The 27635-nt window shown below is 46.5% G+C and overlaps 1 protein-coding gene across 1 annotated transcript in view; it reads right to left on the bottom strand.

Moving 5' to 3' along the window:
• The window catches only part of LOC137547211 (ATP-binding cassette sub-family C member 2-like), an 86945-nt gene extending 65252 nt beyond the window's left edge, over window positions 1-21693 (bottom strand). Inside the window, exon 1 of the mRNA XM_068270524.1 lies at window positions 21458-21693. Coding sequence (XP_068126625.1) covers window positions 21458-21511 — 54 coding nt within the window. The 5' untranslated portion in view covers window positions 21512-21693. The remainder of the gene's footprint in view (window positions 1-21457) is intronic.
• Window positions 21694-27635: the final 5942 nt, after the last annotated feature.

Below are 27635 nucleotides of genomic sequence, written 5' to 3'. Positions count from 1 at the left end.
GGGCGCCGTTTGTAAACTTTATTTAGCTCCGGGCGCCGTTTGTAAACTTTATTTAGCTCCGGCGCCCTTTTTTCCTGCTCGGCGCCCATTAAACGTTATTTATTATGGGAGTGAATGGCGGCGCCCTTTTTGTCCACTAGCTGCCTGCGCCCTTTTTTCCCAGCTCCGAATATAACTGTTTGTTCCTGGTTGGTGACATCCATTATTATTGTTTTTGTTTTTTTGCTGGGCTGGCTGTTAGGTGTCTCTAGTCAAGTCTCAGTTTGCTGCATGCTTGCACATCTGGGCACAGAGTGATGATGTCATGAACCTCTCCACAACTTCTGCAGGAACACTGCTATTCAGGTACATAGGCTGTTCACTTTCTTAGGATATTCAAGCAGTATAAGGAAGTCATTTAAAACAGATTTTAAGCCTATGCAAAGTTTAAATTGCTGCAGGTGCAGTGCAGTTTAACTGCACACAGCATCCCAATGCACTACTGTACTTGCAGCGTGTTACTGCAAAATGCACGCATTACTTTTTATTGACTGTATGCTTCATTGTATGCAACGCAACATGCAGATAATGTGCGGTGCAAATTTCCCATTCCCTTGCATTCCAGCTTTTGCAGGGAACGCAAAGTAACATCCACTGTGAATGTATCCTTTATGTAGGTATGAGAAACAGCACAACACTTTCAGTTCTTCTTTAACAATAGTTATTTTTGCCACCATTTTATACCACAACCCTGGCCAGAGTGATTGCAATACTAAATATTGTAACTTCCACAAATACCTGAAATAATACAAACGAGCACAGTTGCTGAGGTGACAATAAGGACAGTATTCTGCTTAGTCACTATTACCCTCAAGCCTGTCTGACTAGATCTTCCCCTGTGGCAAACCAGATCCAGGTGGATGAAGTTGGCCTCTGACCACAGGTAATGTCACATGACCTGACAGGTGTCAGCACAGAGCATGTGGCCTGCTGAATGCTGTGACTTGCTGCAGGTGTAATTCCGAAATATTTCTGAAATGCTGCTGCTTTTCATCAGCTTTCTATAGTAGGCCATCACTGAGGGAATGAGTTAGGCCTCTTTTCCACGGACTGTTGAACTGTGTGCTCAGCAAGCAGTTACCAGGCAGCAGTGAGCAGTTGTGAGAGTTTGAGAGTCATTTTACTGTCTATCTACAGTCCGTGGAAAAGAGGAAATGTATGAGGCTAGGTTCATAGTGGTCACTCGCTTAACACACGCGTTATAATTAGTGTGAACTGCAACGAAGATTGGATATTTAACTGCAACGCAGATTGGATATTTAATGCAAAGCCTGCATGCAGCGAGTTAGAATAACGCAATTTGTTGTTAGGCTCCTTTTCCATGAGCAGTTGATAGGCAATGAAAAGCCTCTCAAATTCTCAGGCCTCCTTTCCACGAACTGTTGAACTGTGTGCTCAGCAAGCAGTTACCAGGTAGCAGTCAGCAGTTACCAGGCAGCAACAAGCAGTTACCAAGCAGCAGTGAGCAGTTGTGACCATTTGAGAGGCATTTCACTGCCTGTAAACAGTTTGTGGAAAAGAGGCCTCACATCTGCTTGCTGATGCCCACTAACTGCTCACTGCCTACTGGTAACTGCTTGCTGAGCACGCAGCTCAGCAGTCCGTGGAAAAGAGGCCTAATACTGAAGCATGTATTAAGCGTCGCAGCGCAGAAGGGGTGCATGTGGATCCATCCAGAGACTTCACTTTGGTAAGGCCTCTTTTCCACGGACTGTTGAACTGTGTGCTCAGCAAGTAGTTACAAAGCAGCAGTGAGCAGTTACCAGGCAGCAACAAGCAGTTACCAGGTAGCAGTGAGCAGTTGTGAGAGTTTGAGTGGCATTTCACTGCCTATTAACAGTCTGTGGAAAAGAGGCCTAAGGCCTCTTTCGCAGTGGGACGTTAACCTATTTTGGTTCCTGGACGTAGAAACTACGTCCAGGAACCATGCGCGCTACCGCGCGCCCCCGTGGCCGATCGCGCGCGTGCACGCGCGCTCCCGGCCCGCGGTTCGTTAGCCAGGCAATCAGTGAATCGGGCTATGGTGCCCGATCACTGATTCCTCTCCCCCGCTGAAAAAGCGACAGCTTCTCTCGGAAGCTGCGCTTTTTCTGGCTGTTGCCTCCCCCATGCGTCACTCTAAGCGTGTGTTACGCTTAGAGTGACGTCATGTAAACAAACTCATGGCCGCCATCTTGTGGCCAAAAAGTAAAACTACATCTAAAAGTAAAAAAAATTAAAATCAACACACAATTACATTATAAAACTATGGTTTGCATCCCACCCTCCCAAAAATACCCAAATAAAATGTTTAATATAAAAAAAAACAACATTACAATAAAAAAAAACCATGTAAATATTTACCTAAGGGTCTAAACTTTTTAAATATCAATGTAAAGATGAAATATTTCTATATATTTTTTATTTTAAACTTGTAAATAGTGATAGATGCAAAACGGAAAAATGCACCTTTATTTCCAAATAAAATATTGTCGCCATACATTGTGATAGGGACATAATTTTAACGGTGTAATAACCGGGACATATGGGCAAATACAATACGTGAGTTTTAATTATGGAGGCATGTATTATTTTAAAACTATAATGGCTGAAAATTGAGAAATAATGATTTGTTCCGTTTTTTTTCTTATTCTTCCTGTTAAAATGCATTTACAGTAAAGTGGCTCTTAGCAAAATGTACCCCCCAAAGAAAGCCTAATTGGTGGCGGAAAAAAGAAGATATAGATCAGTTCATTGTGATAAGTAGTGATAAAGGTATAGGCTAATGAATGGGAGGTGAACATTTCTCAAGTGAAAACGACGGAACGCGAATGGGTTAAAGTCGCACATTATAAAAAATTATAACGCAGACTAACGCACAGCAAAACAAAGTCTGTGCAACATTCACAGTGCACACATTGCGTTGTGTGTAACGTGTAGCAACATTTAGAAAGTGCTGCATGCTGTGCGTTTAGCAATACATTTGCTGCGTTGTGTGTTGCCCATGCTCAGTAATGTTTTTTTTAAATGTAACGCATGCACCGTTTTCGTTCCATCAGTATTTAACGATAACGGCGCACCAAGAGACACAACGCAGTGCAAAATAACGTCCAATTTTATAACCTACATGTGCTGCATTAGGGGCACGTTGTGTGACTTTAACGTTGCATCAAACACAGCGTCCCACTGTGAGGGTTGGTGCACACCGAGCGGCTTTTTCAGCGTTTCTGCAGCCGCTTGCGGCTGCGGATCCGCTTGGTCAATGTATCTCAATGGGGTGGTTCACATCAGAGCAGGAGGCGTTTTGCAGAAACGAAAAATGCCGGGGTGAGGCATTTTTTGGATTGTGGATGCGTTTCTGCCTCAATGTTAAGTATAAGAAAAACGCAAACCGCTCTGAAAAACGGCAGTTCAGAGCGGTTTTGCAGGCGTTTTTGTTACAGAAGCTGTTCAGTAACAGCTTTACTGTAACAATATATGAAATGTACTATACTGAAAACCGCAGCAGCAATCCGCAAAACGCTAGCAAAACGCCATAGAAAAATAACAAAAAGCGTTTCAAAATCTGCTAGCATTTTGCGGATCTGCTAGCGGGTTTTGGTGTGCACCGGGCCTTAAAGAGGAACTGTAACGACAAAACGGCCCCTGGGGGGTACTCACCTCGGGTGGGGTGAAAGGTTTTATTAATGTGCTACTTAAATCACCGATATTAAAATATATACAGCACATCAAATCTATCTTAAAATGACATCATTGCTCCAACTAGTCAGCAGCACATTCCTCCAGACAGTGCTTTACGGATACATTAATAATTAACACTCTAGAAGTTCCAGACACCTTTGAGAGACAGAATACAATACCTGTATTTCAATACCTAGTTGGTATATTACCATACAAGCCACTGTGACAGAGATCTGAAGACTCAGACCTAGTCACGCATTGTTGTTAAAAAACCTGGTCCATTGAGAAATTAACACATGCACAAATTCTACCTCTGCCAGTGTTTACAGAACAACACATGCTATTGTTTTTACTGTCTCTACCATGTCTGTTCTATTGTCTCCACTACTTCACATGGGCACACCGGTTTAACCTGGTTCTTTCCCCTACATCAGGGTGTATATAAGACTAACCTGTAAATAAAGATTTCAGATGCATTTTCACCAACTTAAGTGTCGTGATCATTGCATCTCCCAGCTGGAGAGAGGCTACTCACTAAAACCAGGGAGTTGAATCCATAGGTCTGACTGCTGCTAAAGTGATCGTGCAGCCACCTCGGAAGGAATCAAGCTAACAGTTTGGTGTCGAGAAGAGGGATTCGCCATACACAGTATCGGGTGAGTAATACTATTTTTTTTATATATTATTACCACCCTATACTGTCAGAGCGGATTAGCAGAACCCGGAAAGCGCTTCTGTAGCGCCTCCCAGGAATCTGATATTCCTAAAGTAAATAGCGGGTCTGATGCCCCAATTAAGAAAGCAGTACTGTGTGAAATAGTGAATAGTCTCTCTAAACCTTGTATATTGTTGTATAGTCGCTTAAGTGAATTTTAGTTGTTATATAAGATTGCATGTTACTGTATAGATTTGTGTAGATTGTATGCGAGGTTGAGCTGAGATTGAAGGTATAATCTTGTCCACAGAGGATAGTTAAAAGTCAAACCATAAATCAGATGTAGATAAACTTGATTAGAAGTATAGAAGAATCACACAAGCTGGAGACCAGGTTTTCCAGTAAAGTCTAATACTGACATCACCATCCCTAGATAAACCTTCAAACTCAGCTAATCTCACTCTATTTTTTTATTGTATTTTTAGCTTAGTATAATGGGCAACTCTCAAGGTATGGAGCCGCCCAAGGGAAATTTGAAATTTAAGTTTAGAACTGAAAAGCATGTTCCTAAGTCTGCTGCAAACCACTCTCTGGTGAAAGTGTCTCCCAAAAATGAATTTGGGGAAACACCTAAAATGTTTGTCCAGAGGTGTCTAGGTTCATTTTATACAGACCCATGGGTGGATAATATGTCAAATTGGACTGAGGGAATGAGATGTAGTGATCCATTTCCAAGAGAGGGATCTTTTTCAGAATTTCATGTTACCATGATAAAGGGGTTGTGTCTAAATGACATAGGTGCTTTTCCATGGTATCATGGAGATCCAAACTGGGATAAAACTTATATGAAAACCTGTGGGCAGGCATGGTTATCATTGCAAACTTTTTGGACTGATCTTAGCTGTGTAACTGAAAAGCAGCAGATCAAAGCCCCCATTGTATCCCCAACTTCTGCTCCGCCTCCTTATGTGCCATTATACCCTGTCTTAACTAAATTAACAACAGAGTCAGATGATGAGATATGCACACAATTAACTGCCCCACAAGTTTCTAGTTCTACAGAGCCTGAAATACAGGATTTCTCTGAATGTGCTAATCAACCTATTGTCCAGTCTGCACAGCCTAGTAGAACAATGTATCCTCGTGCAGCAAAGACAAACACTTTCCCCATAGCAGCTGAAGCGTTCCCATTTGTCATAATGGGGAATCAAATGGTAATGAAGCCTTTACCATCTACTGTTTTAAATGATATTATAAAGAATTCCCCTGATCCTAGGAAAACTCCTGCTGCCACTGTATCTTATTTGAAAAGAATGTGTAAAGGTCAACAATTTACTGTAGAGGATTATAGATTAATTCTTGAAGGGGTTACAGGATACCAGGATTCAGCAGAAGGTGGTTTTGATTTTGCAAAATGTGACACTCTTGAAATACCCAGTGCAGATATCACGCCTGCCGATTATCCCTTAAGGACTTCTGTCCAGATAGAAAAAATGTGGACACAAGTGTTGGCACAATTTAAGGAAATGCATGGTGATAGAAAAGATATTGGGATAGCCACAGCGTGCAACCAAAAACCTGGAGAAAGTGTGTCAGATTTTGCAAAAAGATTTAGACAGACCTGGATAGAAGAGGCAGGTTTAGCAACTGCAGATGATATGGGATTAGTGTACACACAGACATTTGTTGCAAATTTACTGCCTGAGGTTGCTAAAACGTATAAAATGATTGTTGATAACTGGCCAACATTAACCCCAACACAAACAATGAAGCAGGCTATAGCTAAAGACTCGGCAGGATGCTTTGAGGTTCATAAGCAGACCACCAAGTCTTCAGCTCATAGTATTCATTACTCCCAGCCCCACCCCCGCCATGGCAATAGGGGGAGATATACAGATAAGTGCAGCTTTCAGCAGCATGCAGGGCCCAGACAAAACTCACGTGTCTGCTACAGGTGTAAGCAACCAGGGCACTTCGTTAGAGATTGCCCCTGCCCGCCCCCAGACCAGGCCCAACCAATGCCTACACAGACCCAGCAGGCACAGATAAAATATCCCATCCAGTGGGGAATGAATACAGCTAACCCACAATGAAGGTGCCCAAACTCCGTCGCCATGTATGATTTAACCTACACTGCAGAAGAGAAGCCCATGGTCAAACTTATTTTAACAGATGATAGACAACCACCTAGGTATAAGGAAGAATATTTCTTAATTGATAGTGGAGCAACAGTCTCAGTCATCAGGCAGTGGACAGGTAAAGAAACTTATCCTGGCGAACCTTCTGTGGGAATAAACGGAGTATTAACCCCCACCAGACGTACCCCCTCCATACAGGTGTATAATCAGTGGAAGGAATTTTTAACAGATCATTCTTTTGCCATATTGCCGACTTGTCCCTCAAATTTACTGGGGAGGGATTTAATGATAGCTTTAGGCATCTCTCTCCTGCCAAACGGGGGAGGGGGATTCTCTATTGACTGTGTACATACTCTAACTTGTGAGCAAGCACTTGTTCCCAGTTCTCTTGAAGAAATCCCTCAAGAGACATGGGCACAAGATTCATTCGATGTTGGTTTTCTCCCCTGCACACCGTACAAGGCAACTGTTAAGCCACATACGCCTGTGTACTTAAAACAATATCCCATCCAGAAAGCAAAGGAAGAAGCTCTAGCGCCAATGATTGAGGCATTCCTCAAACAGAACGTGCTAAAATTCACCACCTCTCCATACAACACGCCATTGAACCCTGTATCGAAGCCAGATGGCTCGTACAGATTCACGCAAGATCTCAGAGCAATAAACGAGATAATTCTCCCGATCACACCTGTGACGCCCGACATAACCACACTTATAAATCAGATCCCAGCCACAACGCAATGTTTCAGTGTGGTCGATCTTTCCAATGCCATTGGATGAGAAGACGCAGCCACTGATGGCATTCGTCTTCAAAGGCCGTCAAATGACCTGGTGCAGATTGCCGCAAGGGCTAATTGACGCACCTGCAGTTTACTCCACCGCTCTCCAGCAAGTCCTGGTAAACTGGCATCCGCAGCATGGTTCCACATTGAAAATTGTAAAACCATAGCTGCGGTGTTGGCCCAGGACCACGGAAGACGGTTGAGGCCTGTTGCCTATATATCCAAATTACTCCCAGTCACTGTGCAGGGCATGCCACCATGTCTCAGAACTCTGGCAGCATGTGCAATGGCTGTGGAATTGACAAGCTCAATCACACTGGGACATGAGACAACACTTTACACGTCACACTCTGTCCTTCACCTCCTAAAAAATCTGTCCACACAACACATGACTGCCCAACGGTTGGCGGGATATGATGTTATCCTTACCACCACTCCAGGGCTCAAGGTTCACTACTGTGCACCAACAACTGCACCAATGTTGTTCTTGAACTCTCTCCTAGGATTCAAGGGGCTACAAGATGAGATATCAGAACAACATGAATGTGCAGAACGAATTCACATTGCCACAAGCCCCCGCCCCACCCTACAAAGCGTCCCCTTTCCTGATGCAGACGATGTTTTTGTAGATGGCTCCTGCACACGACCAGATGATCACACATTTCATGCTGGTTATGCAGTTGTACAATTGCCTGATACAGTTCTGGAGGCCATGCCAGCTCCTGTATCATCAGCACAAGCTGCTGAGTTAATCGCACTCACCAGAGCTTGTGAAATCATGGCTAACAAGCGAGTAAATGTGTACACAGACTCTAGATTCGCATTTTCAGTGTGTCACGACTTTGGGGTAATATGGCAGCATAGAGGGTTCACGACAGCGGCAGGTAAACCAATTGCGCATGCACAGCTCATTACAAATCTTCTTGCAGCGATTCAACTCCCAGAAGCCATTGCAGTCATTAAGTGCCAGGCGCACACAACCTCAATGACACTAGTTGCCCAGGGAAACAGGTTAGCAGACAAGCATGCAAAAGCAGCTTCTCGTGTCACACTTAATCATGCAACTGAGGTTCTTCTAAATGCCCCGCTGGTACCGCTCACACCTGAAAATAACGTCATGCTGTCCCAACTCCAAGCATTTGCAACGCCAGCAGACATTACTTATTGGGAGTCCCAAGGGTTGACCAAAGACGCTAATGGTCTATGGTCAAAAGGAGGAGTGGTAGGAATTCCTCAAGTAGCAGCCCCTGTTCTTATACTACAAATACATGGTTTAGGCCACAAGGGACTCAAGCAAACAATGGAGGAGGTAAGTAAAAGGTTTTGTGCAGAAAATTTAAAACAAGTCACAGAAAGTATGATTTCAAGATGTCTCACTTGTGCTAGAAGCAATGTCCAAGGTAAAAAAGTAGGCCACCATGAACACTTACTGCCCCCACAAGGGCCATTTCAGGAATTACAAATCGATTTTACACACATGCCAAAGGCAACAAACGGGTGTAAAACTCTTTTGGTAATTGTTGACAGATTCAGCAGATGGCCAGAGGCTTTTGTGGTAAGGAAAGAGGATGCAAAAACTGTAGCAAAGATTTTGTGCAAAGAAATTATTCCCAGGTGGGGTTGTCCGGTCAGAATCAGCTCTGACAATGGAACCCCATTCACTGCAAAGGTAACAGTCCATAGCTGAACAGTTGGCTATAGATTGGAAGTTCCACATACCATATCACCCCCAGAGTGCAGGTGTTGTTGAAAGAATGAATCGCACACTGAAGGACAAACTGAGGAAGGCAACGGAGGGTACCTACCATAAGTGGGACCAGTACTTACCTGCGATTCTTGCTGAAGTCAGAATGACTCCAGACCCAAGAACCAGGTTATCTCCTTTCGAAATTTTGATGGGGAGACCCTTCCCAACCCCATGGACACCGAGTCCATTAATTCTGATACCTGGAGACTTGCAGCAGATACAAGAGGAATATGTAGCAAAATTGATTGAAAAATTGAATAGTGATTATGGTGATATTTCGCTCTCGTTTCCTTTGCCAACAGGTGCACCGACCCACCCATTCAAACCTGGAGACAGAGTCCTGGTGAAGGCCCTCCATAAGTTGAAGTCGCTGGACCCACCCTACGGACCCCCTGCGACAGTCCAGGCAGTGACCAGAACTGCGGTGCTGACAGACGACTCCCCTGTGTGGATCCACGCATCGAGATTGAAGGAAGCCCCACCTCTGGGTCCCACGCGCGCGGACCAGAGCGAGTGACCAGTATCAGACGAGTTCCAGTTGGATCCAGACGGAAGCATCAGTACAATGCCAATGTACACCTCTACTCCTGGAAGAGTTCCCATTCAAGCAGCAATAGCACTCTGTGCAGCAGGCACAATGCTGGCAACCATGGTCTGGTTGTTTGCAGCATGTTCTCACCACCCTGAGGACCTACCCTCGATATGCCCCTCCTTACCCAAGAAAGTGATAAATGCAAGAGACATTGACGTCTCCACTTTGGAGTTAAAACCAAACTTATTAGATACCAAGGACAACATATGGGCATTCATTGCTATCAACATATTGAACTCTTCAGATTTTTGCCTTTCTGACCACTCAATACAAAGCCATATTAAAACACTAAGTGAGTTAGCAAAGGAAATCAAGGAAGATATCAGTAGCAATTGGTGGGACTGGGTTTTTGGGTGGTTGCCTGGTACTGCATTCATCCAACAGCTGATAATCACCATAGTGGGGGTAATCATGTGTATAATAATTCTATGCTGTTGTGCACAGTGCATTCCTAATCTCATATCCATGTGTAGGGCTTGCATACCCACAGCAACCACACAGGGAACATACTCAGGAGGACGCATGGTGATGTTCTCTGGGTGATCCCGCCCTTTTACAAAAGGTTGGGATCAAAGGTTGGGTTGAAAGGTTTTATTAATGTGCTACTTAAATCACCGATATTAAAATATATACAGCACATCAAATCTATCTTAAAATGACATCATTGCTCCAACTAGTCAGCAGCACATTCCTCCAGACAGTGCTTTACGGATACATTAATAATTAACACTCTAGAAGTTCCAGACACCTTTGAGAGACAGAATACAATACCTGTATTTCAATACCTAGTTGGTATATTACCATACAAGCCACTGTGACAGAGATCTGAAGACTCAGACCTAGTCACGCATTGTTGTTAAAAAACCTGGTCCATTGAGAAATTAACACATGCACAAATTCTACCTCTGCCAGTGTTTACAGAACAACACATGCTATTGTTTTTACTGTCTCTACCATGTCTGTTCTATTGTCTCCACTACTTCACATGGGCACACCGGTTTAACCTGGTTCTTTCCCCTACATCAGGGTGTATATAAGACTAACCTGTAAATAAAGATTTCAGATGCATTTTCACCAACTTAAGTGTCGTGATCATTGCATCTCCCAGCTGGAGAGAGGCTACTCACTAAAACCAGGGAGTTGAATCCATAGGTCTGACTGCTGCTAAAGTGATCGTGCAGCCACCTCGGAAGGAATCAAGCTAACATGGGGGAAGCCTCCGGATCCTAATGAGGCTTCCCACGCCGTCCTCCATCCGTCAGGGGTCTCGCTGCAGCCCTCCGTGCAGCGGTGACGTAATATTTACCTTACTGGCTCCTGCGCAGGCGCTCTGACGGCTGTCGGCGCCGAAGTAGGCGGAAATACCCGATCGCCGTCGGGTCTGCTCTACTGCGCAGGCGCAAGTTTCCGGCGCCTGCGCAGTAGAGCGGACCCGACGGAGATCGGGTATTTCCGTCTATTTCCGTGCCGAAAGTCGCCACAGCGCCCCCGCTGGAGCCAGCAAAGGTAAATATTGAACTGACAGTCGGCACAGTCACCGGCTGTTCGGAGGGCTGCAGCGAGACCCCCGTGGGACAGAGGACGGCGTGGGAAGCCTCATTAGGATCCCGAGGCTTCCCCCACCCGAGGTGAGTACCCCCCAGGGGATCTTTTTAATGTTACAGAGTCTCTTTAAGGCTCATACACACATCAGACTATAGTCTTTGGAAAATGAAAGATCACAGACCAATCTTACCACCCTTCATGTAGTATGAGAGCCATACCTACACAGTCTTTTCTATGGAGCTGAACTCCACATCAGAAAAAAATCTTTGCAAGATGCTGCACACACAGATGCTGTACAGACACAAAAGATCAGTATCTGCAAAAGATCTGTTCCTGCCAAAAATCCATTCCTGCAAATTGCAATGATAGTCTATGAGATCTGCAGATCATCATACACACATGATTTAACTGACATTCATCTGCAGATCAAGCAATCATCTGCAGATCTGAAAATCCATCCTGGTGGATCTGATCTGCAGATGAATGTCAGTTAAATCATGTGTGTATGAGGATCTGCAGATCTCATAGACTATCATTGCAATTTGCAGGAATTGATTTTTGGCAGGAACAGATCTTTTGCAGATACTGATCTTTTGTGTCTGTACAGCATCTGTGTGTGCAGCATCTTGCAAAGATTTTTTTCAGATGTGGAGTTCAGCTCCATAGAAAAGGCTGTGTAGAGTAGGGCTCTCATACTACATGAAGGGTGGTAAGATTGGTCTGCGATCTTTCATTTTCCAAAGACTATAGTCTGATGTGTGTATGAAGCATAACCCTTCAAGAACAAGGCTATTAACCTGTTAAATATATAGATCAGTGAAAGTCACCCCGTGTTACCTTTTGTGAGAAGAATAGATGAGAATGTGTATGAGTATGGTAACTACCAATGTACATTACTTGTCCTCCCTGCTCAGTGACAAAAGGCTGTCAATGTTGTGTTTTTCCATCTATTGAGTGAGAATGGCAGTGGGCAGAGCCCCTTGCTTATCCCCACCCTTCAGTGACATATCAATAGGGGATGCAGAGGTTGCGACCTCACTGGGGCCCTTGGGGAAAAGGACCCCCTCATGGGCCCTCCATCCAATTCCTTCGCTTTTAATTGGTGCTATGCTGGTAATAAACACTCTATGGCTCACATGCAATTAACTTTTTCTCCTAGGTGATATTTTTAATTAGTAAATAAAATGCATTTAAGCCACCAGAAAGCAATAAAATACTAAAAATAAATTTGATAGTACTAGAGCCTTCCCGGTCCCCGTGTTCCCCCGAAGGCTCCCCCATTAGCAGTGCTCGGCCCATGGGTCGTAGACTGCTCTCTTCTACTTCTTTAGGAGTCTTTAGAAGCACTAAGACTTCCGAGGACGGGCCGCTTCGTACTGCGCATGCGTGAGCACCCTCTCTGGCACACTCGCACATGCGCATTACAGACCCGCCAGCCTTCAGGAGCCCGAGTCCGTTCGAAGACTTCTGAAGGCTCCCGCAGCGGGAGATTTAAATGGAGGAGCCTGCAGGGGAATGAGGACACCGTGAGGAGAGCGGGAAGGATCTATAGGACCCAGAGCCTTCCCTCTCCTTAGGTATCTGCTTGTCCCTCCCCCCCCTTCTGACTAACTTTAACAAACTGTTTCCTTACTGTAAATACAGCTCTCTTAGGCCTCTTTTCCACAAACTGTTGAGCTGTGTGTTTGGTAAGCAGTTACCAGGCAGCAGTGAGCAGTTACCAGGCAGCAACAAGCAGTTACCAGGCAGCAGTGAGCAGTTGTGAGAGTTTGAGAGGCATTTCACTGCCTAGAAACAGTTTGTGGAAAAGAGGCCTAAAGGTGGCTACTAATGATCCAATCTTTTTCATCCAATTTTACCAAATATATATAGTATAAGGGTAAATTGAATGAAAATATTGAATGGATACTTTAGGCCAGGGGTCCCCAACCTTTTTAAGCCCGGGGCCCACTATCCCGGCCAAACTTTTCTCTGGGGCCCCCTGGGGGGAGGGGGGTGTGGTTAGTGGCGGCGGCAGCCCCCCCTCTTTTCCCTGATTTTGAGTGTAGTATATAGGTAAGTAGGTATCTAGGTATAGTTGCCCCCAGTATAGGTAGCTAACACAGTTGCCCCTGTATAAGGACCATAGTTGCCTCAGTATAGTTAGTTAGTTAGGTAGTATAGTTACCCCAATATAGCAAATACAGTTAGCCCAGTATACCTAGTACAGTTAGCCCAGTATACCTAGTACAGTTAGCCCAGTATAGCAAGTATAGTTAGCCCAGTATAGCAAGTACAGTTAGCCCAGTATAGCAAGTACAGTTAGCCCAGTATAGCAAGTACAGTTAGCCCAGTATACCTAGTACAGTTAGCCCAGTATAGCAAGTACAGTTAGCCCAGTATACCTAGTACAGTTAGCCCAGTATAGCAAGTACAGTTAGCCCAGTATACCTAGTACAGTTAGCACAGTGTAGCCAGTACAGTTAGCCCAGTAGTTACCCCAGTTTAGCTAGCAGAGGTGCCCTCTCCCCCCCCCCCCCCTGCGGCCGCCGCTCCTGTTACCTTATGAGCGGGCGTCCGCTTCCTTTCTTATATTCCTCCAGCCTCGGCTCTCCTCTTCGCAGCATGTCATATTACAGCAGCGCTTCCTGCGCAGCTGCTGTAAGGAGGGAAGGAGGTGGGGTAATGGCTTCCTGTAGCGGCGATACGCATCACCGTTACTATGGGAACCGCTGTCCCGGCTCCCTTGGCTCCTTACAGCAGCCGTGCAGGAAGTGCTGCTGTAATACAACATGCTGCGAAGAGGAGAGCCGCGGCTGAAGGAATATAAGGAAGGAAGCGTAACAGGAGCGGCGGGGGGAGAGGGAGAAGCCGTGGCCCCCCAGAAATGGGGACCCATACTTTAGGCAGTTCCCTTACATTACATAGATATGGTAAGATTGGATGAAAAAGATTGGATCATTAGTGGCTCCCATTACACTGGGGTTGTCCTTGGTAGGTTTTGGGGCTCCATATCAATAGAGTGCTTGGGGCTTTATGTAAAAACTTGCACCCACCCCTCATCACTATAAGCAGACACCCACAGCTGAAAACAGACAAGGCCTGTGTGGTGTGGTGGTGTGTGGGCAGCACGGTATAAAACCCCATTACACACCACAGCAGCAAAGCAAGTGGCTTTAAACACGGATGTAATGGATACTGGAAGGAGACACTGGAGACCTATGAAGGGTGTCCCTCGAGACACAGGATATTAATTAGGCATAAATAAGTGCATATCCTCCATAACAACCACAGTGTGCAATCCAAACACATAACCTGTATTCTACAGCAAAATTTAAAGAATTCCCCAGCTCAACACACATGCAACCTGAGGATAAACATAACAAATCCGGTACCAACACAGGTCGCTGTCACCACATAGCCATGTATAGCGGAGTGCAGCCTGAGCTTGTTACATAACAAAAATAAGGCACTATTACTACAGACTATATAGCAAACATCTGTGTGTTGTGAATGTAAACAGAAGATTCCGCTCTCTGAGAACCGGTTCCTCTATAGCACAGTATCACACATCACACAGCATCACTCGGCACTGACTCATCTGTTGTGCAATCCAAGGTTAAAGAGGAACTGCAGTGAATATAACAATGAAACAAATTTTACAATATTAATGTATACTGTAAATTATATATTCAGTGTTTGCCCATTGTAAAATCTGGCAACATCTTTAGGCCTCTTTCCCACAGACTGTTGATAGGCAGTGAAATACCACTCAAACTCTCACAACTGCTCACTGCTGTCCGGTAACTGCTTGTTGCTGCCTGATAACTGCTCACTACTGCCTGGTAACTGTTTGCTGAGCACATAGCTCAACAGTCCCTAGAAAAAAGGCCTTAGTCCCCTTTTCCACAGGCAGTTGATTGGCAGTGAAATGCCTCTCAAACTCTCACACCTGCTTGCTGCTGCCTGGTAACTGCTTGCTGCTGCCTGGTAACTGCTCGCTGCTGCCTGGTAACTGCTCGCTGCTGTCTACTCTAAAGCTTGGGGTGACCCATGCTTCACTCCTTTCTCATGTGGTGCCCCCAAGTTAATGCGCATGTAGCAGAACGCAATGGACGTTAAGGTAAGTGCCTGTTTTTAATATTGGGAGGTTGGAGCGGACGGCTCCACCGCCACCCAGCCTCCCCCTCCGGGGTGCTGCTGTGGTTCCCAGGCGGTGAGAGTGCCTGGGACCCCGCAAACCCCCGGTTGTATGGGGGCATTGGGAAGCCTCCCCGTGGCGCTCCTTGATAGTGCTAATGTGCCATGAACTAATTCCCGCAGGGAATTCGTTTTTTGACCCTGCATAGTTTGGCGTGCGAAAGCAAATGCATATTTGCATGAGCATTGCCTCATGAATAGCCAATTGAGCCAGATTTGCAGAGCCAGACTTGCTACGGTTAAAACTTGGTGTTAGAGTATGCATACATTTTCCTCAGGTAAGCATTCACTGCTGCCTGGTAACTGCTCACTGCTGCCTGGTAACTGTTCACTGCTGCCTGGTAACTGCTTGCTGAGCACACAGTTCAACTGCACTTTGAAAAGAGGCGTTAGTCCTGTCAGATGTATCACTGCGGAATGTTTATTTCAGAGAATTCTAGAGTCAGTTAGGGCCCATTTCCACGGGCAGTTAAACTGGGTGCTCAGCAAGCCGTTACCAAGCAGCAGTGAGTAGTTACCAGGCAGCAGCAGGCAGCTGTGAGCATTTGAGAGGCTTTTCACTGCCTATCAACTGCCTGTGGAAAAAAGGCTTTAGGTCCATTTTCCACCAGCAGTTGATAGGCAGTGAAAAGCCTCTCTAAGGCCTCCTTTCTACGGACTGCTGATAGGCAGTGCAATGCCTCTCAAACTCTCACCACTGCTAACTGCTGCCTGGGAACAGATTGTTGCTGCCTGGCAACTGCCCACTGCTGCCTTGCAACTGCTTGCTGAGCACACAGCTCAACAGTCCGTGGAAAGGAGGCCTACCTCTGACAACTGCTTTCTCTGCCTGGCAGCTGTTTGCTGCCACCTGGTAACTGCTTGCTGAGCACACAGTTCAACTGCCCATGGAAGTAGGACAACTGAAGTGAGAGGGATATGGAGGCTGCCATGTTTATTTCTTTTTAAGCAATACCAGTTGCCTGGCAGCCCTTCTGATGTATTTGGCTGCAGTAGTGTCTGAATAACACCAGAAACTAGAATGCAGCTAATCTTGTCAGATCTGACAATAATATCAGAAACATCTGATCTGCTGCATGCTTGTTCAGGGTCTATGGCTGGAAGTATTATGCTAGGGACACACCATACAATTTTCTGGCAGATTTACCTGCCAGATTGATTGTTTCCAACATGTCTGATCTGAATTTCGATCAATTTTTCTATTTTCCGATCTTTTCTTAATCGTATTTTCGATCATTTTTTTGAATAATTTTCATAGTACTGAATGAAAATCGTTCAAAAAAATGATCGCATTTAAAAAAAAATCAGAAAATCGATCGAAATTTAGATCGGACATGTTGGAAATAATCGATCTGGCAGGTAAATCTGCCAGACAATTGTATGATGTGTACCTAGCATCAGACACACAGGATCAGCAGTGCAGCCAGGCAACTGGTATTGTTTAAAAGGAAATAAATATGGCAGCCTCTCGTTACAGTTGTCCTGATAATTACAGATAATGCCTGGTCTCCAAGATTGCTCTGGAAGGAGAATTCAACATAACTAAACAGCCTAGGTTAAACATGACTATGAGGGTGGGGCTACATAGCAATATGCAACAATATATAGATATGTGTTTATAAGGAACCTAAAGTGAAAAGAATATGGAGGCTTCCATCTTCATTTTCTAAAAAAATAATGCCAGTTGCCTGATTTCTGTGCCGATGCTCTGCCTCTGATACGTCAAGTCAATGGCCCAGACTGAGCATGCAGATCAGATGCTATGCAGGTCTATCAGCTAAAAATAGCATGGCAGCCAGGCAACTGGCATTGTTTACAAGGGAATGTAGATGGCAGCCTCCGTATTCCTCTCACTTCAGGTTCCCTTTAAAGAGAGTCTGAAGCGAGAATAAATCTCGCTTCAGACCTCATAAATAGCAGGGGCATGTGTGCCCCTGCTAAAACGCAGATATCCCGCGGCTTAACGGGGGTCCCTGATCCCACAAATCCCCTCGGTACAGCCGGGGAGCGCTTCCTGGTTGGGGCAGGGCTAACCGCCGCAGCCCTGCCCCACGCGCGTCTGTCAGCGCGTATCTCTGCCTCTCCCCCGCCCCTCTCAGTCTTCCTTCACTGAGAGGGGTGGGGGAGAGGCGGCGATGCGCCGCTGATAGACGCGACTGGAGGCAGGGCTGCAGCCGTTAGCCCTGCCTCCAGGAGCGACCAAATGTACGACCAAGTCATGCAGGGGGGGGATTTGGGGGTGAAGGGACCAACGTTTAGCGGCGCGATAGCGGCGGTTTAGCAGGGGCACACGTGCCCCTGCTAACTTTGAGCTATTCTCGCTTCAGAGTCTCTTTAAGGCTACTTACACACCAGGACGTTGCGTACTTACACACCAGGACGTTGCAGTATAAAGTACTGCATGCAGTACGTTGTCTTGACGTGAAGTGTTACTGTGTAACGCAACGTGGGCACTGTGAACAGCCCATTGATTTTTCATTGCTGTGCAGTGGGGGTGCGTTACAGGCTGCTCTAACGTGCGCCTGTAATGTCCCACTGTGAAAGCAGCCTAAAGGGACCCTGAGCACTAAAAAATAATGAAACTGGTACTTACCTGGGGCTTCCTCCAGCCCACCGTAGGCTGCGAGGTCCCCCAGCATCCTCCTGGCTCCTCTCCTGGTCCCACTGGCGCCTCCATTACTGGCAAATTTCGGTTGGCCAGTTCTTCCTGAACGGAGACGCTCCACGTCATCACACCGCCCACTGTGCGTCATCTTGCTCACCAGAGTGACAGTCCTGCACATGTGCGGGTCCGAATGAGAAAACTGTGTATCCGCAGGACTGCGACTCTGGCCAGCACAATGACACGTAGTGGCCAGTGTGATGACGTGGAGCGTCTCCATCCAGGGAAAACCAACCAACCGACCTCCAGCCCGAAAGTCCCCGGCAACGCAGGCGCCAGCGAGACCGGGAGAGGAGCCAGGAGGACACCGGGGGACCTCGCGGCCTACGGTGAGCTAAAGGAAGCCCACAGGGTCTAGAGTGAGAAGGGGCAGACAAGAGAGGGTAAGAAACAGTATAAGATAGTGGTAAGAAAGAGGAAGGGCTTGAAGTACCAAACTTCTTTAGGGCCTGAGCCCACTAACGCAGTTGTGTCCGCTTTTCAGCATCTGTAACATTGATGTGTAACTGAAAAGCGGACACAACTGCGTCAGTGGGCTCTGGCCCTTAATAAATGATGATTGTTTGATGCAATGATTGCTTATATAGAAATATTGAATAAAACTTTTGTTTTGATCGACAAATATCATTCAGATATGTAGAAAGTTGATAAAATGCTTGGCATGTTGAGAAATTCTATTCAAAATATAGAAATTAAAAAAACTCCATATATGGTCACTTTAACGTTGTTCACTAAGACCCCTTTCACGCTTCCGCCACTGCGCCGCACAAAATTGGAGCATCAGGACGCTGAAGCAATGGTAGCCCTATGGGGCTATAACATGGATCGCGGTGTGGTGTGGCGATACGGCGGCCACCGGGGCAGTGATACACCACATGCAGTGTGTTCAAGGACCATTCCAGCAAGAAAGTAAGCAGTTAAGATCTATCAGGACAAACAGGTTTTGGATTGATCCATCTCCTCATGGGGGATCCTGCAGGGTTTTTTTTTGCTTTCAAAAGCTTTCCCTGAATGGCAGTTGATAAGTCTAACTGCCAAAATAGTGCGCAAGAGAGTAGGGAGGCTGGCTGTTATCTTACTATTTTGGCAGTTAAACTTCCGATCAGGAAATGCTTTTGAAAATAAAGAAAATCCTGAGACTACTCCATGAGGAGATGGACAGTCCAAATCTGTCGGGCCTGATAGATTTTAACTGCTTCCTTTTTTTTGCTAGAGCGCTCCTTTAACAGTACAACATGCGCGTTTCCACCAGAAGTGAGGCATACTCGAATGGTACGGTGTGCCTCGCCTGATGGTCGCACTGTACCATTAAAGGACCACTATCACAAAATAAGTAGGCAGTTAAAATCTGACAGAAATGACAGGTTTTGGTCCGGTCCATCTCTTCATGGGGGATTCTGAGGGTATTCTTTGTTTTAAACAGCATTTCCTGAACAGCAGCTTAACTGCCAAAACAGTAAGATACCAGCCAACCTCCCTGTCAGATTTTAACTGCTTTTTTGCGTGATAGTAGTCCTTTAACATGCGGTGTGACATTTCGAGACGGTTGTGGTGCGACTGAAGAACAATCGCAATGCAACAGTGACAAGTGTGAAAGGGGCCTAAGATTTGAAACCCATGAGCAAGGATGAGTAATTATTCACAATTACTGTAAGAAGGTGGCTGTCCTGGAGAAGAATGCTGAAGACTTACATCAACATAAAGAAGAACAATATTATGTGTGGTTAAAGACTTAATTTACACTTAGAGGTCTGGTAGAAGACTCATTTGTCAGGGCCGGGTGCTGATCTATTATCAGTGTGAGATGTACAGCACCATCAAACTCCTCCCATTATTATCACCAGGCCGGGCCTAGGCAGAGGAGAGAGAGGCTGCAGCCTCAGGGTGCAGTGTAGGAGGGGAGCGCACAACTCACTCAGCTGTCATTCCCCTATTGTGTTTGAAGCAGAGAGAAATAAAAAAGGGGATACATAGCAGTGACTGCAAGCCAGATAGCTAGAGATTAAGGTGTTGGGGGCCCTGGCTAATAGCAATCAGTGTGTGACGGCTGGGGTGGGGGGAGGGATGGAGGGGTGCACTTTGGTGTCTCAGCTTAGGGTGCTGGAGGACCTCGTCCTCCCGGCTCTGATTATCACCATAGGGCCAGGGGGTGTCCAGAGAACTTCTATACTTTCATGCCCACTGCTAGGGTGCTATGGAGGTGCGTGTGGAAATTTTCTTTGGAAGTGGTAGACAGAAAAAATTAATAGTAAATTGAGATCTTTTTCATCCAATCTTACCATTTCTATGTAATATAAGGGAACTGCCTAGATAATCCATTCAATATATTCACTCAGTTTACCCTTAGGCTACTTACACACTAAGACGTTGCGTTTTAGGGGACGTTATGGTCGCATAACGTGCCCCTAACGCAACGCATGGTGGTGCGGGAGAGGACGTTAGAGTGAGCCGTGTTAGGCAGCTCTATTCGCATAAGGTCTCCCAGAGTCGCGCTGATTGGCCGGCGGGACCACGTGATGCGGAGCGAGACACTCCGCATCACGTGGTCCCACCGGCCAATCAGCGGCCGTCAGTGCAGTGCATATTAAGTAGCCATGTGTGCGGCTACTGTAGCGGCATCTCCCCGCCTCCTCTCCGCCCCCCACTGAGCATGTGCAAACAGTCTAACGCACAGCATGCTGCACTTTCACTACAACGTACATGTAACGCAACGTGGGCACTGTGAACAGCCCACTTGTGTTACATTGCTGTGCGTTGGGGGAGCGTTACAGGCTGCACTAACGTGCGCCTGTAACGTCCCACTGTGAAAGCAGCCTTATACTACATAGATTTGGTAAAATTGGATGAAAAAGATTGGAGGATTAGCCGCCACCATTAAACTGACAACATTGCTTAGACAGACATAATCAATCAACACAAACATCACAATACAAATCAAAACAATCAACAACCATAATAAAGACTGGCAGTAGCGTAGCTAAGGAGCTCTGGGCCCCGATGCAAGTTTTACATGGGGCCCCCAAGCACTCTATACATATCAATTGATACGGCCACAAAAACCTGCCAATGGCAACTACCATGTCAGAGGTGCAAGAAGGGGATGGGGAACAGTTTGTTAATGATCACCACTATTCAAAGTATCTATAGAAGTGATTATTACCAGCACAGGACCAATACAGAGACCCGATGAGGTTGCTACCTCTGCACCCCCTATTGCCTATGCCCCTGAAGACTGGGCTATCTCTTAAAGGTAGTTTGAACTTGCAAGATGGTTCAATAGGCAATACATTCAGAAAGTAAACACAACAGAAAAGTACTGCAAGACCTGGCCTCTCTAGTATAGATCAGCACCCTCCCTGTATATCCAATGGTAACAGTGTCAATTCAGAATATTCACCAGAAAAGTATTCACCAGAAACTACCGGTAAGTAACATTCTCCGTTATATAGTAACATTACCTTTCCGGAGATCCTCTCGTAGGCAACATTGTTTCCAGTGAAGGCTCTGAGCATCGTTCCTCTAGTGTCCAGCAGAGATGCAGACTGCAGAGGAAGACCACATGGCTCGCTGATCGCTGGGGGATCCTGTCTGTACAGTGATCACCTTGCACTGGGGGCTCCTCTCTGTACAGCGATCACCTTGCTCTATACAGGCTATTCTCATTACTGTACACACAATCCCCATCTGCTGCCTGTGCGCTGCGCCCTCTAGTGGCAATCCACAATTCTCTTCCTCCTTTATTCATTCTCATTCAGGAAACTGATGTGCTTTACACGGGTCTCATCACAGCCAATCACAGGCTACAGAAATGACAGCCAGCCAGTAATATCCTCAGAGCTGTGAAACAAGCAGGAAGGCCTGCCCCCTGCAGGTCACATATATGCAGCCAATCCCTGCCAGCCTGTCATGCAGTAGAGGAAGCATCTGCTGCCCTGTATAAAGAGAATTAGTGTATGGGGCATTCATAGACAGGCAGCTGCTGGTGTACTCACCCTGTCATCTGTGCAGTGCAGGAGAGCCTGGCTGTGACTGCAGACCATTGATGCCATAGACAGTCAGTGCAGGCAGCTGTGCTATGTATGTATGGATGCCCACTAGGCAGAAGCCTGGGTGACGTCACACCTCCCCCTCCTCTGCATCATGTCAGGTGCAGCAGAGGAATACTTCACAGTACTGAGCAGGGAATGTGGAAGTTTAGGCAAGAACTGAGTTTCCAGCTTCAGTGCCTTCATCATTAATATCAATATTTATTCACCGCCAACAGTTTAAAGGACAACTGAAGTGAGAAGTATATGGAGGCGGCCATATTTATTTCCTTTTACACAATACCACTTATGTGGCAGCCCCCTGCTGATCTATTTGGCTGCAGTAGTGTCTGAACACCACCAGAAACAACCATGCAGCTAATCTTGCCAGATCTGACAATAATGTCAGAAATACCTGATCTGCTGCATGCTTGTTCAGGGGCTATGGCTAAAAGTATTAGAGGCAGAAGATGGCTAGACAAGCAATTGGTATTGTTTAAAATATGGCAGCCTCCACATCTCTCTCGCTTCAGTTGTCCTTTAAAGAAGAACTCCAACCAAAAGTAGAAGATAGAGTATGAAAGGATCAGAAGTCCTGTCAGGTTTGTTTTCCTGTCTGTGTCCCTGCTAGAGATTTACCTGAACCAGAAGAGAGATGCACATAGTAACCCGTTTCCACTAGAAGCAAATTGCAACCATTTTACACATGTGATTTTGGATGCAGAAACGCAGCTTTTTAACATCCAATAGGCAGCATCAGAATCACCTACAGGGGGAAAAAATTAATGCATGCTGCAAATTTTTGCAGAATGCATCTGGAACCCCATAGCTGAGCAGGGCAAGGCTATAGAGATTCAGATGCAAATTTGCATCAGCAGATGCGAATTTGCATCTGAAACGGACACAGCACCTCAGTGAAAACACAGCCTTAGGCTCCCTGCACACTGCAAATTCGTTTTCCGATTCAGATTTTCAATTCCGATTTTCCCTGAATACGTTCAATAGAAAAACTGATCAAAAAACGCAGCATGTAGCAAAGATTAAAAATCGGAATCGGAGGTAAAAAACGATTAAAAATCGGAAATGCATGCAGTGTGCAAGAGGCCTCAAAGGTAATCTGAGACAAGGTGGGTAAAAGAATTGATACTTACCTGAGGCTTCCGCCAGCCCATGACCACTGTTGCCTCCCTCGCCGTCCTCCTGGGTGGCTCTCCATTCCCCCGCTATCAGCCCCAGTAATTCTCCTTCAGTTGCATCAGACTGGCTCTTCTGCGCACGTGCGGCCTGGCCACACACACCTATCACTCTCATGTCGCTGGGAGGGTTCTGCGCCTGAGCAGTACTACCCTTGGTGGGCAAGCGTAGCTGGACTACGCATGTGCAGAAGAGCCCAACCAACACGAGTGGAGGAGGATTACAAGGACAATAGCAGGCGAACAAAGCCACATAGGAAGACGAAGAGGGAGGCAACGGTGGTCACGCGGCTGGAGGACAACTCAGGTAAGTATGATTTTTTTTTTAACCCTCCTCGTCTCAGGTTACCTTTAGGGCCCGTTTCCACTGTTGCGACGCGATTTCGCCGGCATTCCCACGCTTGTAAAAACGCATGCGGATGCGTTTCCGCATGCGTTTTTACCCGCGATTTCGCATGGCAGGGTGCCATGCGAAATTAACCATGACACTGCCAGGGCAAAATAACATTGAAAAAGGTGTGAAATTGCACGCGAAATCACGGGTAAAACGCATGTAACAAACGCATGCGTTTTTACTATTAAATACATTAGCGGCGATTCGCACGGATTCCCGATGCAGGCGAATTCTGTGGGTCCCGTCGTGCAGATTTGGCCCGCCGCCAAATCGCTCCCGCACGCCGCACATGTGGAAACAGCCCCGGCCACTTCAGTGTAACAAGCGAATCCGCATCTCGTCGCCGCATGCGGATTCGCTATGGTGGAAACGAGCCCTTAAAGCGGAACTGTAAATTCCTTTAATAAAAAAAAAAGTTTCACTTACCTTGGGCTTCCTCAAGCCCCCAGCAGCCGTTCTGTTCCGCTCCGGTCCTGCCCGAGCCTCCTTTCTCCTGCGCCAGCTACTTTCGCTACCGCTGACTTGAAAATCGATGGCAACTGCACCTGTGCACCTCGGGCTACGCAAAGCTTTCTTCATGTTCGAGCCCGCAATAGCATCCTGCACCAATAGCGCAGGATGCTATAGCAGGCGGGAATGCAAAGAAAGCTTCACGTAGCCCGAGGCGCGCAGGCGCAGTTGTCGGTAACGAAACTAGCTGGCGTGGGAGAACAGAGGCTCGTGTAGGACTGGAGCGAGACAAGACGGCTGCTGGGGGTTGGGGAAGCCCCAGGTGAGTTTTTTTTTTTTTTTTTTTTTAACGGAATTTACAGTTCCGCTATAAGTTCAGCTATATCTTTTTAGCAAGCATTGTTTTATATTCCTTGCTGTGACTGATGCTGCTTTTAAAGTGATCCTTAAGTAAAAAAAAAAAAAAATGGCTTTTACTCACCTGGGGCTTCCAATAGCCCCCTGCAGCTGTCCAGTGCCCTCGCCGTGTCCCTCTGATCCTCCTGTCCCCGCCGGCAGCCACTTCCGGTTTCGCCGTCAGGAGCCGACAGGCTGGGAACGCGAGTGATTCTTTGCGTTCCCAGCCTTAATTGTGCCCTCTATGCTGCTATGCTATATCAGCATAGAGGGCGCAATTGTGGCTGGGAACGCGAAGAATCACTCACGCTCCCATCCTGGCGGCAAAACCGGAAGTGGCTGCCGGTGGAGACAAGAGGATCGGAGGGACACGGCGAGGGCCCCGGACAGCTGCAGGGGGCTATTGGAAGCCCCAGGTGAGTAAAAGCCTTTTTTTTTTTTTTTTTTTACTTAAGGATCACTTTAAGCATGAAGTTTGCAATGCAAAGCGTGTTCCCGTCATGCACACTGCCGGCATCGCCCATTGACTTGCATTACTGCATAATCCGTGCGGTAGGCATAGATCATGTGGTAACATGCTGCAGACTTTGGGTCGGGAATGGAGCGATTTTGATACTTACGCCGCAACGTGTCGCAGGGGAGCGTACCACGATGTGACGCAGCAAGTGTGCAATGGGCCTGAGATTAGACAAATTCTCAGAGCCTTACTGCCAGCACAATGACAAGTGGCTGTGTTAGTTTTTAATCAATGCACGTGATTACTCCTGCGAACGGAGAAGAGGACGCCATTGGAGCGATCAGGCCGGAGAAACCCCAGGTATGTATATTTTATTGCTAATCCCCATCTCAGGTGCGTACGAGAGAAATCACTGCCAGGAGACTTGGGCGCAGGATACAGCCAATATACGGCTTACCCTTCTCTTGCACAGGTCCCGGCGGCGTTAATTACTATTCCTCCTCCAGGTCCATGTGGATGGTAGGGAATTATGTAATTCGGCTTCTAGCTATTGCTGGCAGCAGAATTACAGTGTTTTAAGAGTAACTTCAGCTCAGGCTTTTAACGGCGCGGAAGTTACTCACTGTTCTATAGCAGTAATTCCTATTACAGTCTATGGTGGCGCCGGCTGCGCCCAAATCTCCTGCCCTCTACTCCACGTGCTCGATCTCAGGTTCCCTTTAAAGCACACCTGAACGGAAATTTTAAAGTGAAAATAAACATACACATGTCATACTTACCTCCTGTGTAGTCTACTCTTCAATCTCTTTCTCCTCTCCTGCATCCTATTTGTCCACTGTGATCAATGAAATTCTCAGTTCTCCATTTTAAAAATGGCGACGACCCCATAACAGCTTCCTGGTCAGCACACTGAGCCATAGGGAAACATGGACATTACCTTGCTCATCAGCTGCCCTTTCAGTTATACCTGATAGCAAATGATATTTCAGTTCTGATAAAATCTTGTCAGAACTGGAAGGGTTCATTGTTAGAAAAAAAAAATGGTGAGCTTCTGAGAGGAACAGACAGTGAGGCAAGTATGTAATATTTTCAGGTACATCATGTGTTTATTTTAAATAATTTTACTCTGTTCATTACTTTAACCCTCTGGGCGATACAATTATATCGCCCAAGAGGTGGCGCAGCACTATTTTTTAATTTTTTTTATTTTTTAAATCATGTAGCGAGCCCAGGGCTCGCTACATGATAGCCGCAGCGCAGCGGCATCCCCCCACCCACTCCGATCGCCTTCGGCGATCAGAGTAAGCAGGAAATCCCGTTCAGAACGGGATTTCCTGCTGGGCTTCCCTGGTCGCCATGGCGACGGGGCGGGATGACGTCACCGACGTCATGGACGTCGTGACGTCATAGGGAGTTCCGATCCACCCCTCAGCGCTGCCTAGCACTGATTGGCCAGGCTGCGCAAGGGGTTGGGGAGGGGGGGGGGCTGCGCGGAACGGCGGGTAGCGGCGGATCGGCGGCGAGCGGCGGCGATCGGAAGTTACATGCAGCTAGCAAAGTGCTAGCTGCGTGTAACAAAAAAAAAAATTATGCAAATCGGCCCAGCGGGGCCTGAGAAATCCTCCTGCGCGACATACCCCGAGCTCAGCTCGGGATTATCGCTCAGGAGGTTAAGCTTAAAAGTCCTTTTAGACAAGCACAGCAGGCTGCAAACTAAAAAGGTCAGATCATTTCTCCTAACAAATTATACGATGATGTGTGTAGCTCTTAAAGGAAACCAGAGCTGTTGTAAAAGAAAGATTTGATAATCACCCACGATTTCCTCCAGCAGCATAAACACGTGCGAGTTCTACGTCGTCCTCCCGCGGTCTGCCGTTCAGCCGTGATTAGCCCCGGTAATAAGCTCCTTCGGGTCCAGTCTGGGTCTTCTACGCATGCACTGACCTCCGGGAGACCGTCGTGGAACTCGCATGTGTTTATGCTGCTGGAAGAAGCCACAGGTGAGTATCAAATCTTCCTTTTACAACATCTCTGCAGGGCTGTGGAGTTGGAGTCGAGGAGTCGGAGTAATGTTGGGTACCTGGAGTCGGTGGTTTCATAAACTGAGGAGTCTGAGCCAGATGATTTTTGTACCAAATCCACAACCCTGGTAAGGAGTGGAGTTGAGAAGTCGGAGTAAATTTGGGTACCTGGAGTCCGAGGTTTCATAAACTGAGAACTTTTGTTCTTAAGAGTGGTAGTCTTTAAGGGGTTGAATAATTGTGTCAATGAAGAAATCACAAAAACATTTAAGGTAGCCATACACTGGTCGATTTGCCATCAGATTCGACCAACAGATAGATCCCTCTCTGATCGAATCTGATCAGAGAGGGATCGTATGGCTACCTTTACTGCAAACAGATTGTGAACCGATTTCAGCCTGAGACCGTTCACAATCTGTGGTGGTGGTGCTGCCGCCGGTGTAAGTGGGCGCCCAGGATCACGGAAGTCTGTCTTCTGGCATACCACACGACCTGAGGAAGCGGGTTATCCGCGAAACGCGTTGTCTTTTAAAAAGTGCCAAATAAAAAGTTTATCTTTCTTTGTTGAGTGCAGGGTCCACTTTAATAAGGTAGGACCAACTGATTTTTTACTTTTATTTTTATTTATTTGTATTTTACCATTTGAATATTGCCTAGTACAATTCAATTATAAATAATACATATACTCCGGGCGCCTCCC

The sequence above is a fragment of the Hyperolius riggenbachi genome, chromosome 2 (assembly GCF_040937935.1).
Source record: "Hyperolius riggenbachi isolate aHypRig1 chromosome 2, aHypRig1.pri, whole genome shotgun sequence".
Lineage (NCBI taxonomy): Eukaryota > Metazoa > Chordata > Amphibia > Anura > Hyperoliidae > Hyperolius > Hyperolius riggenbachi.
The sequence above is the reverse complement of the archived record's forward strand: the minus strand, read 5'-3'. Positions and strand labels throughout refer to the sequence as shown.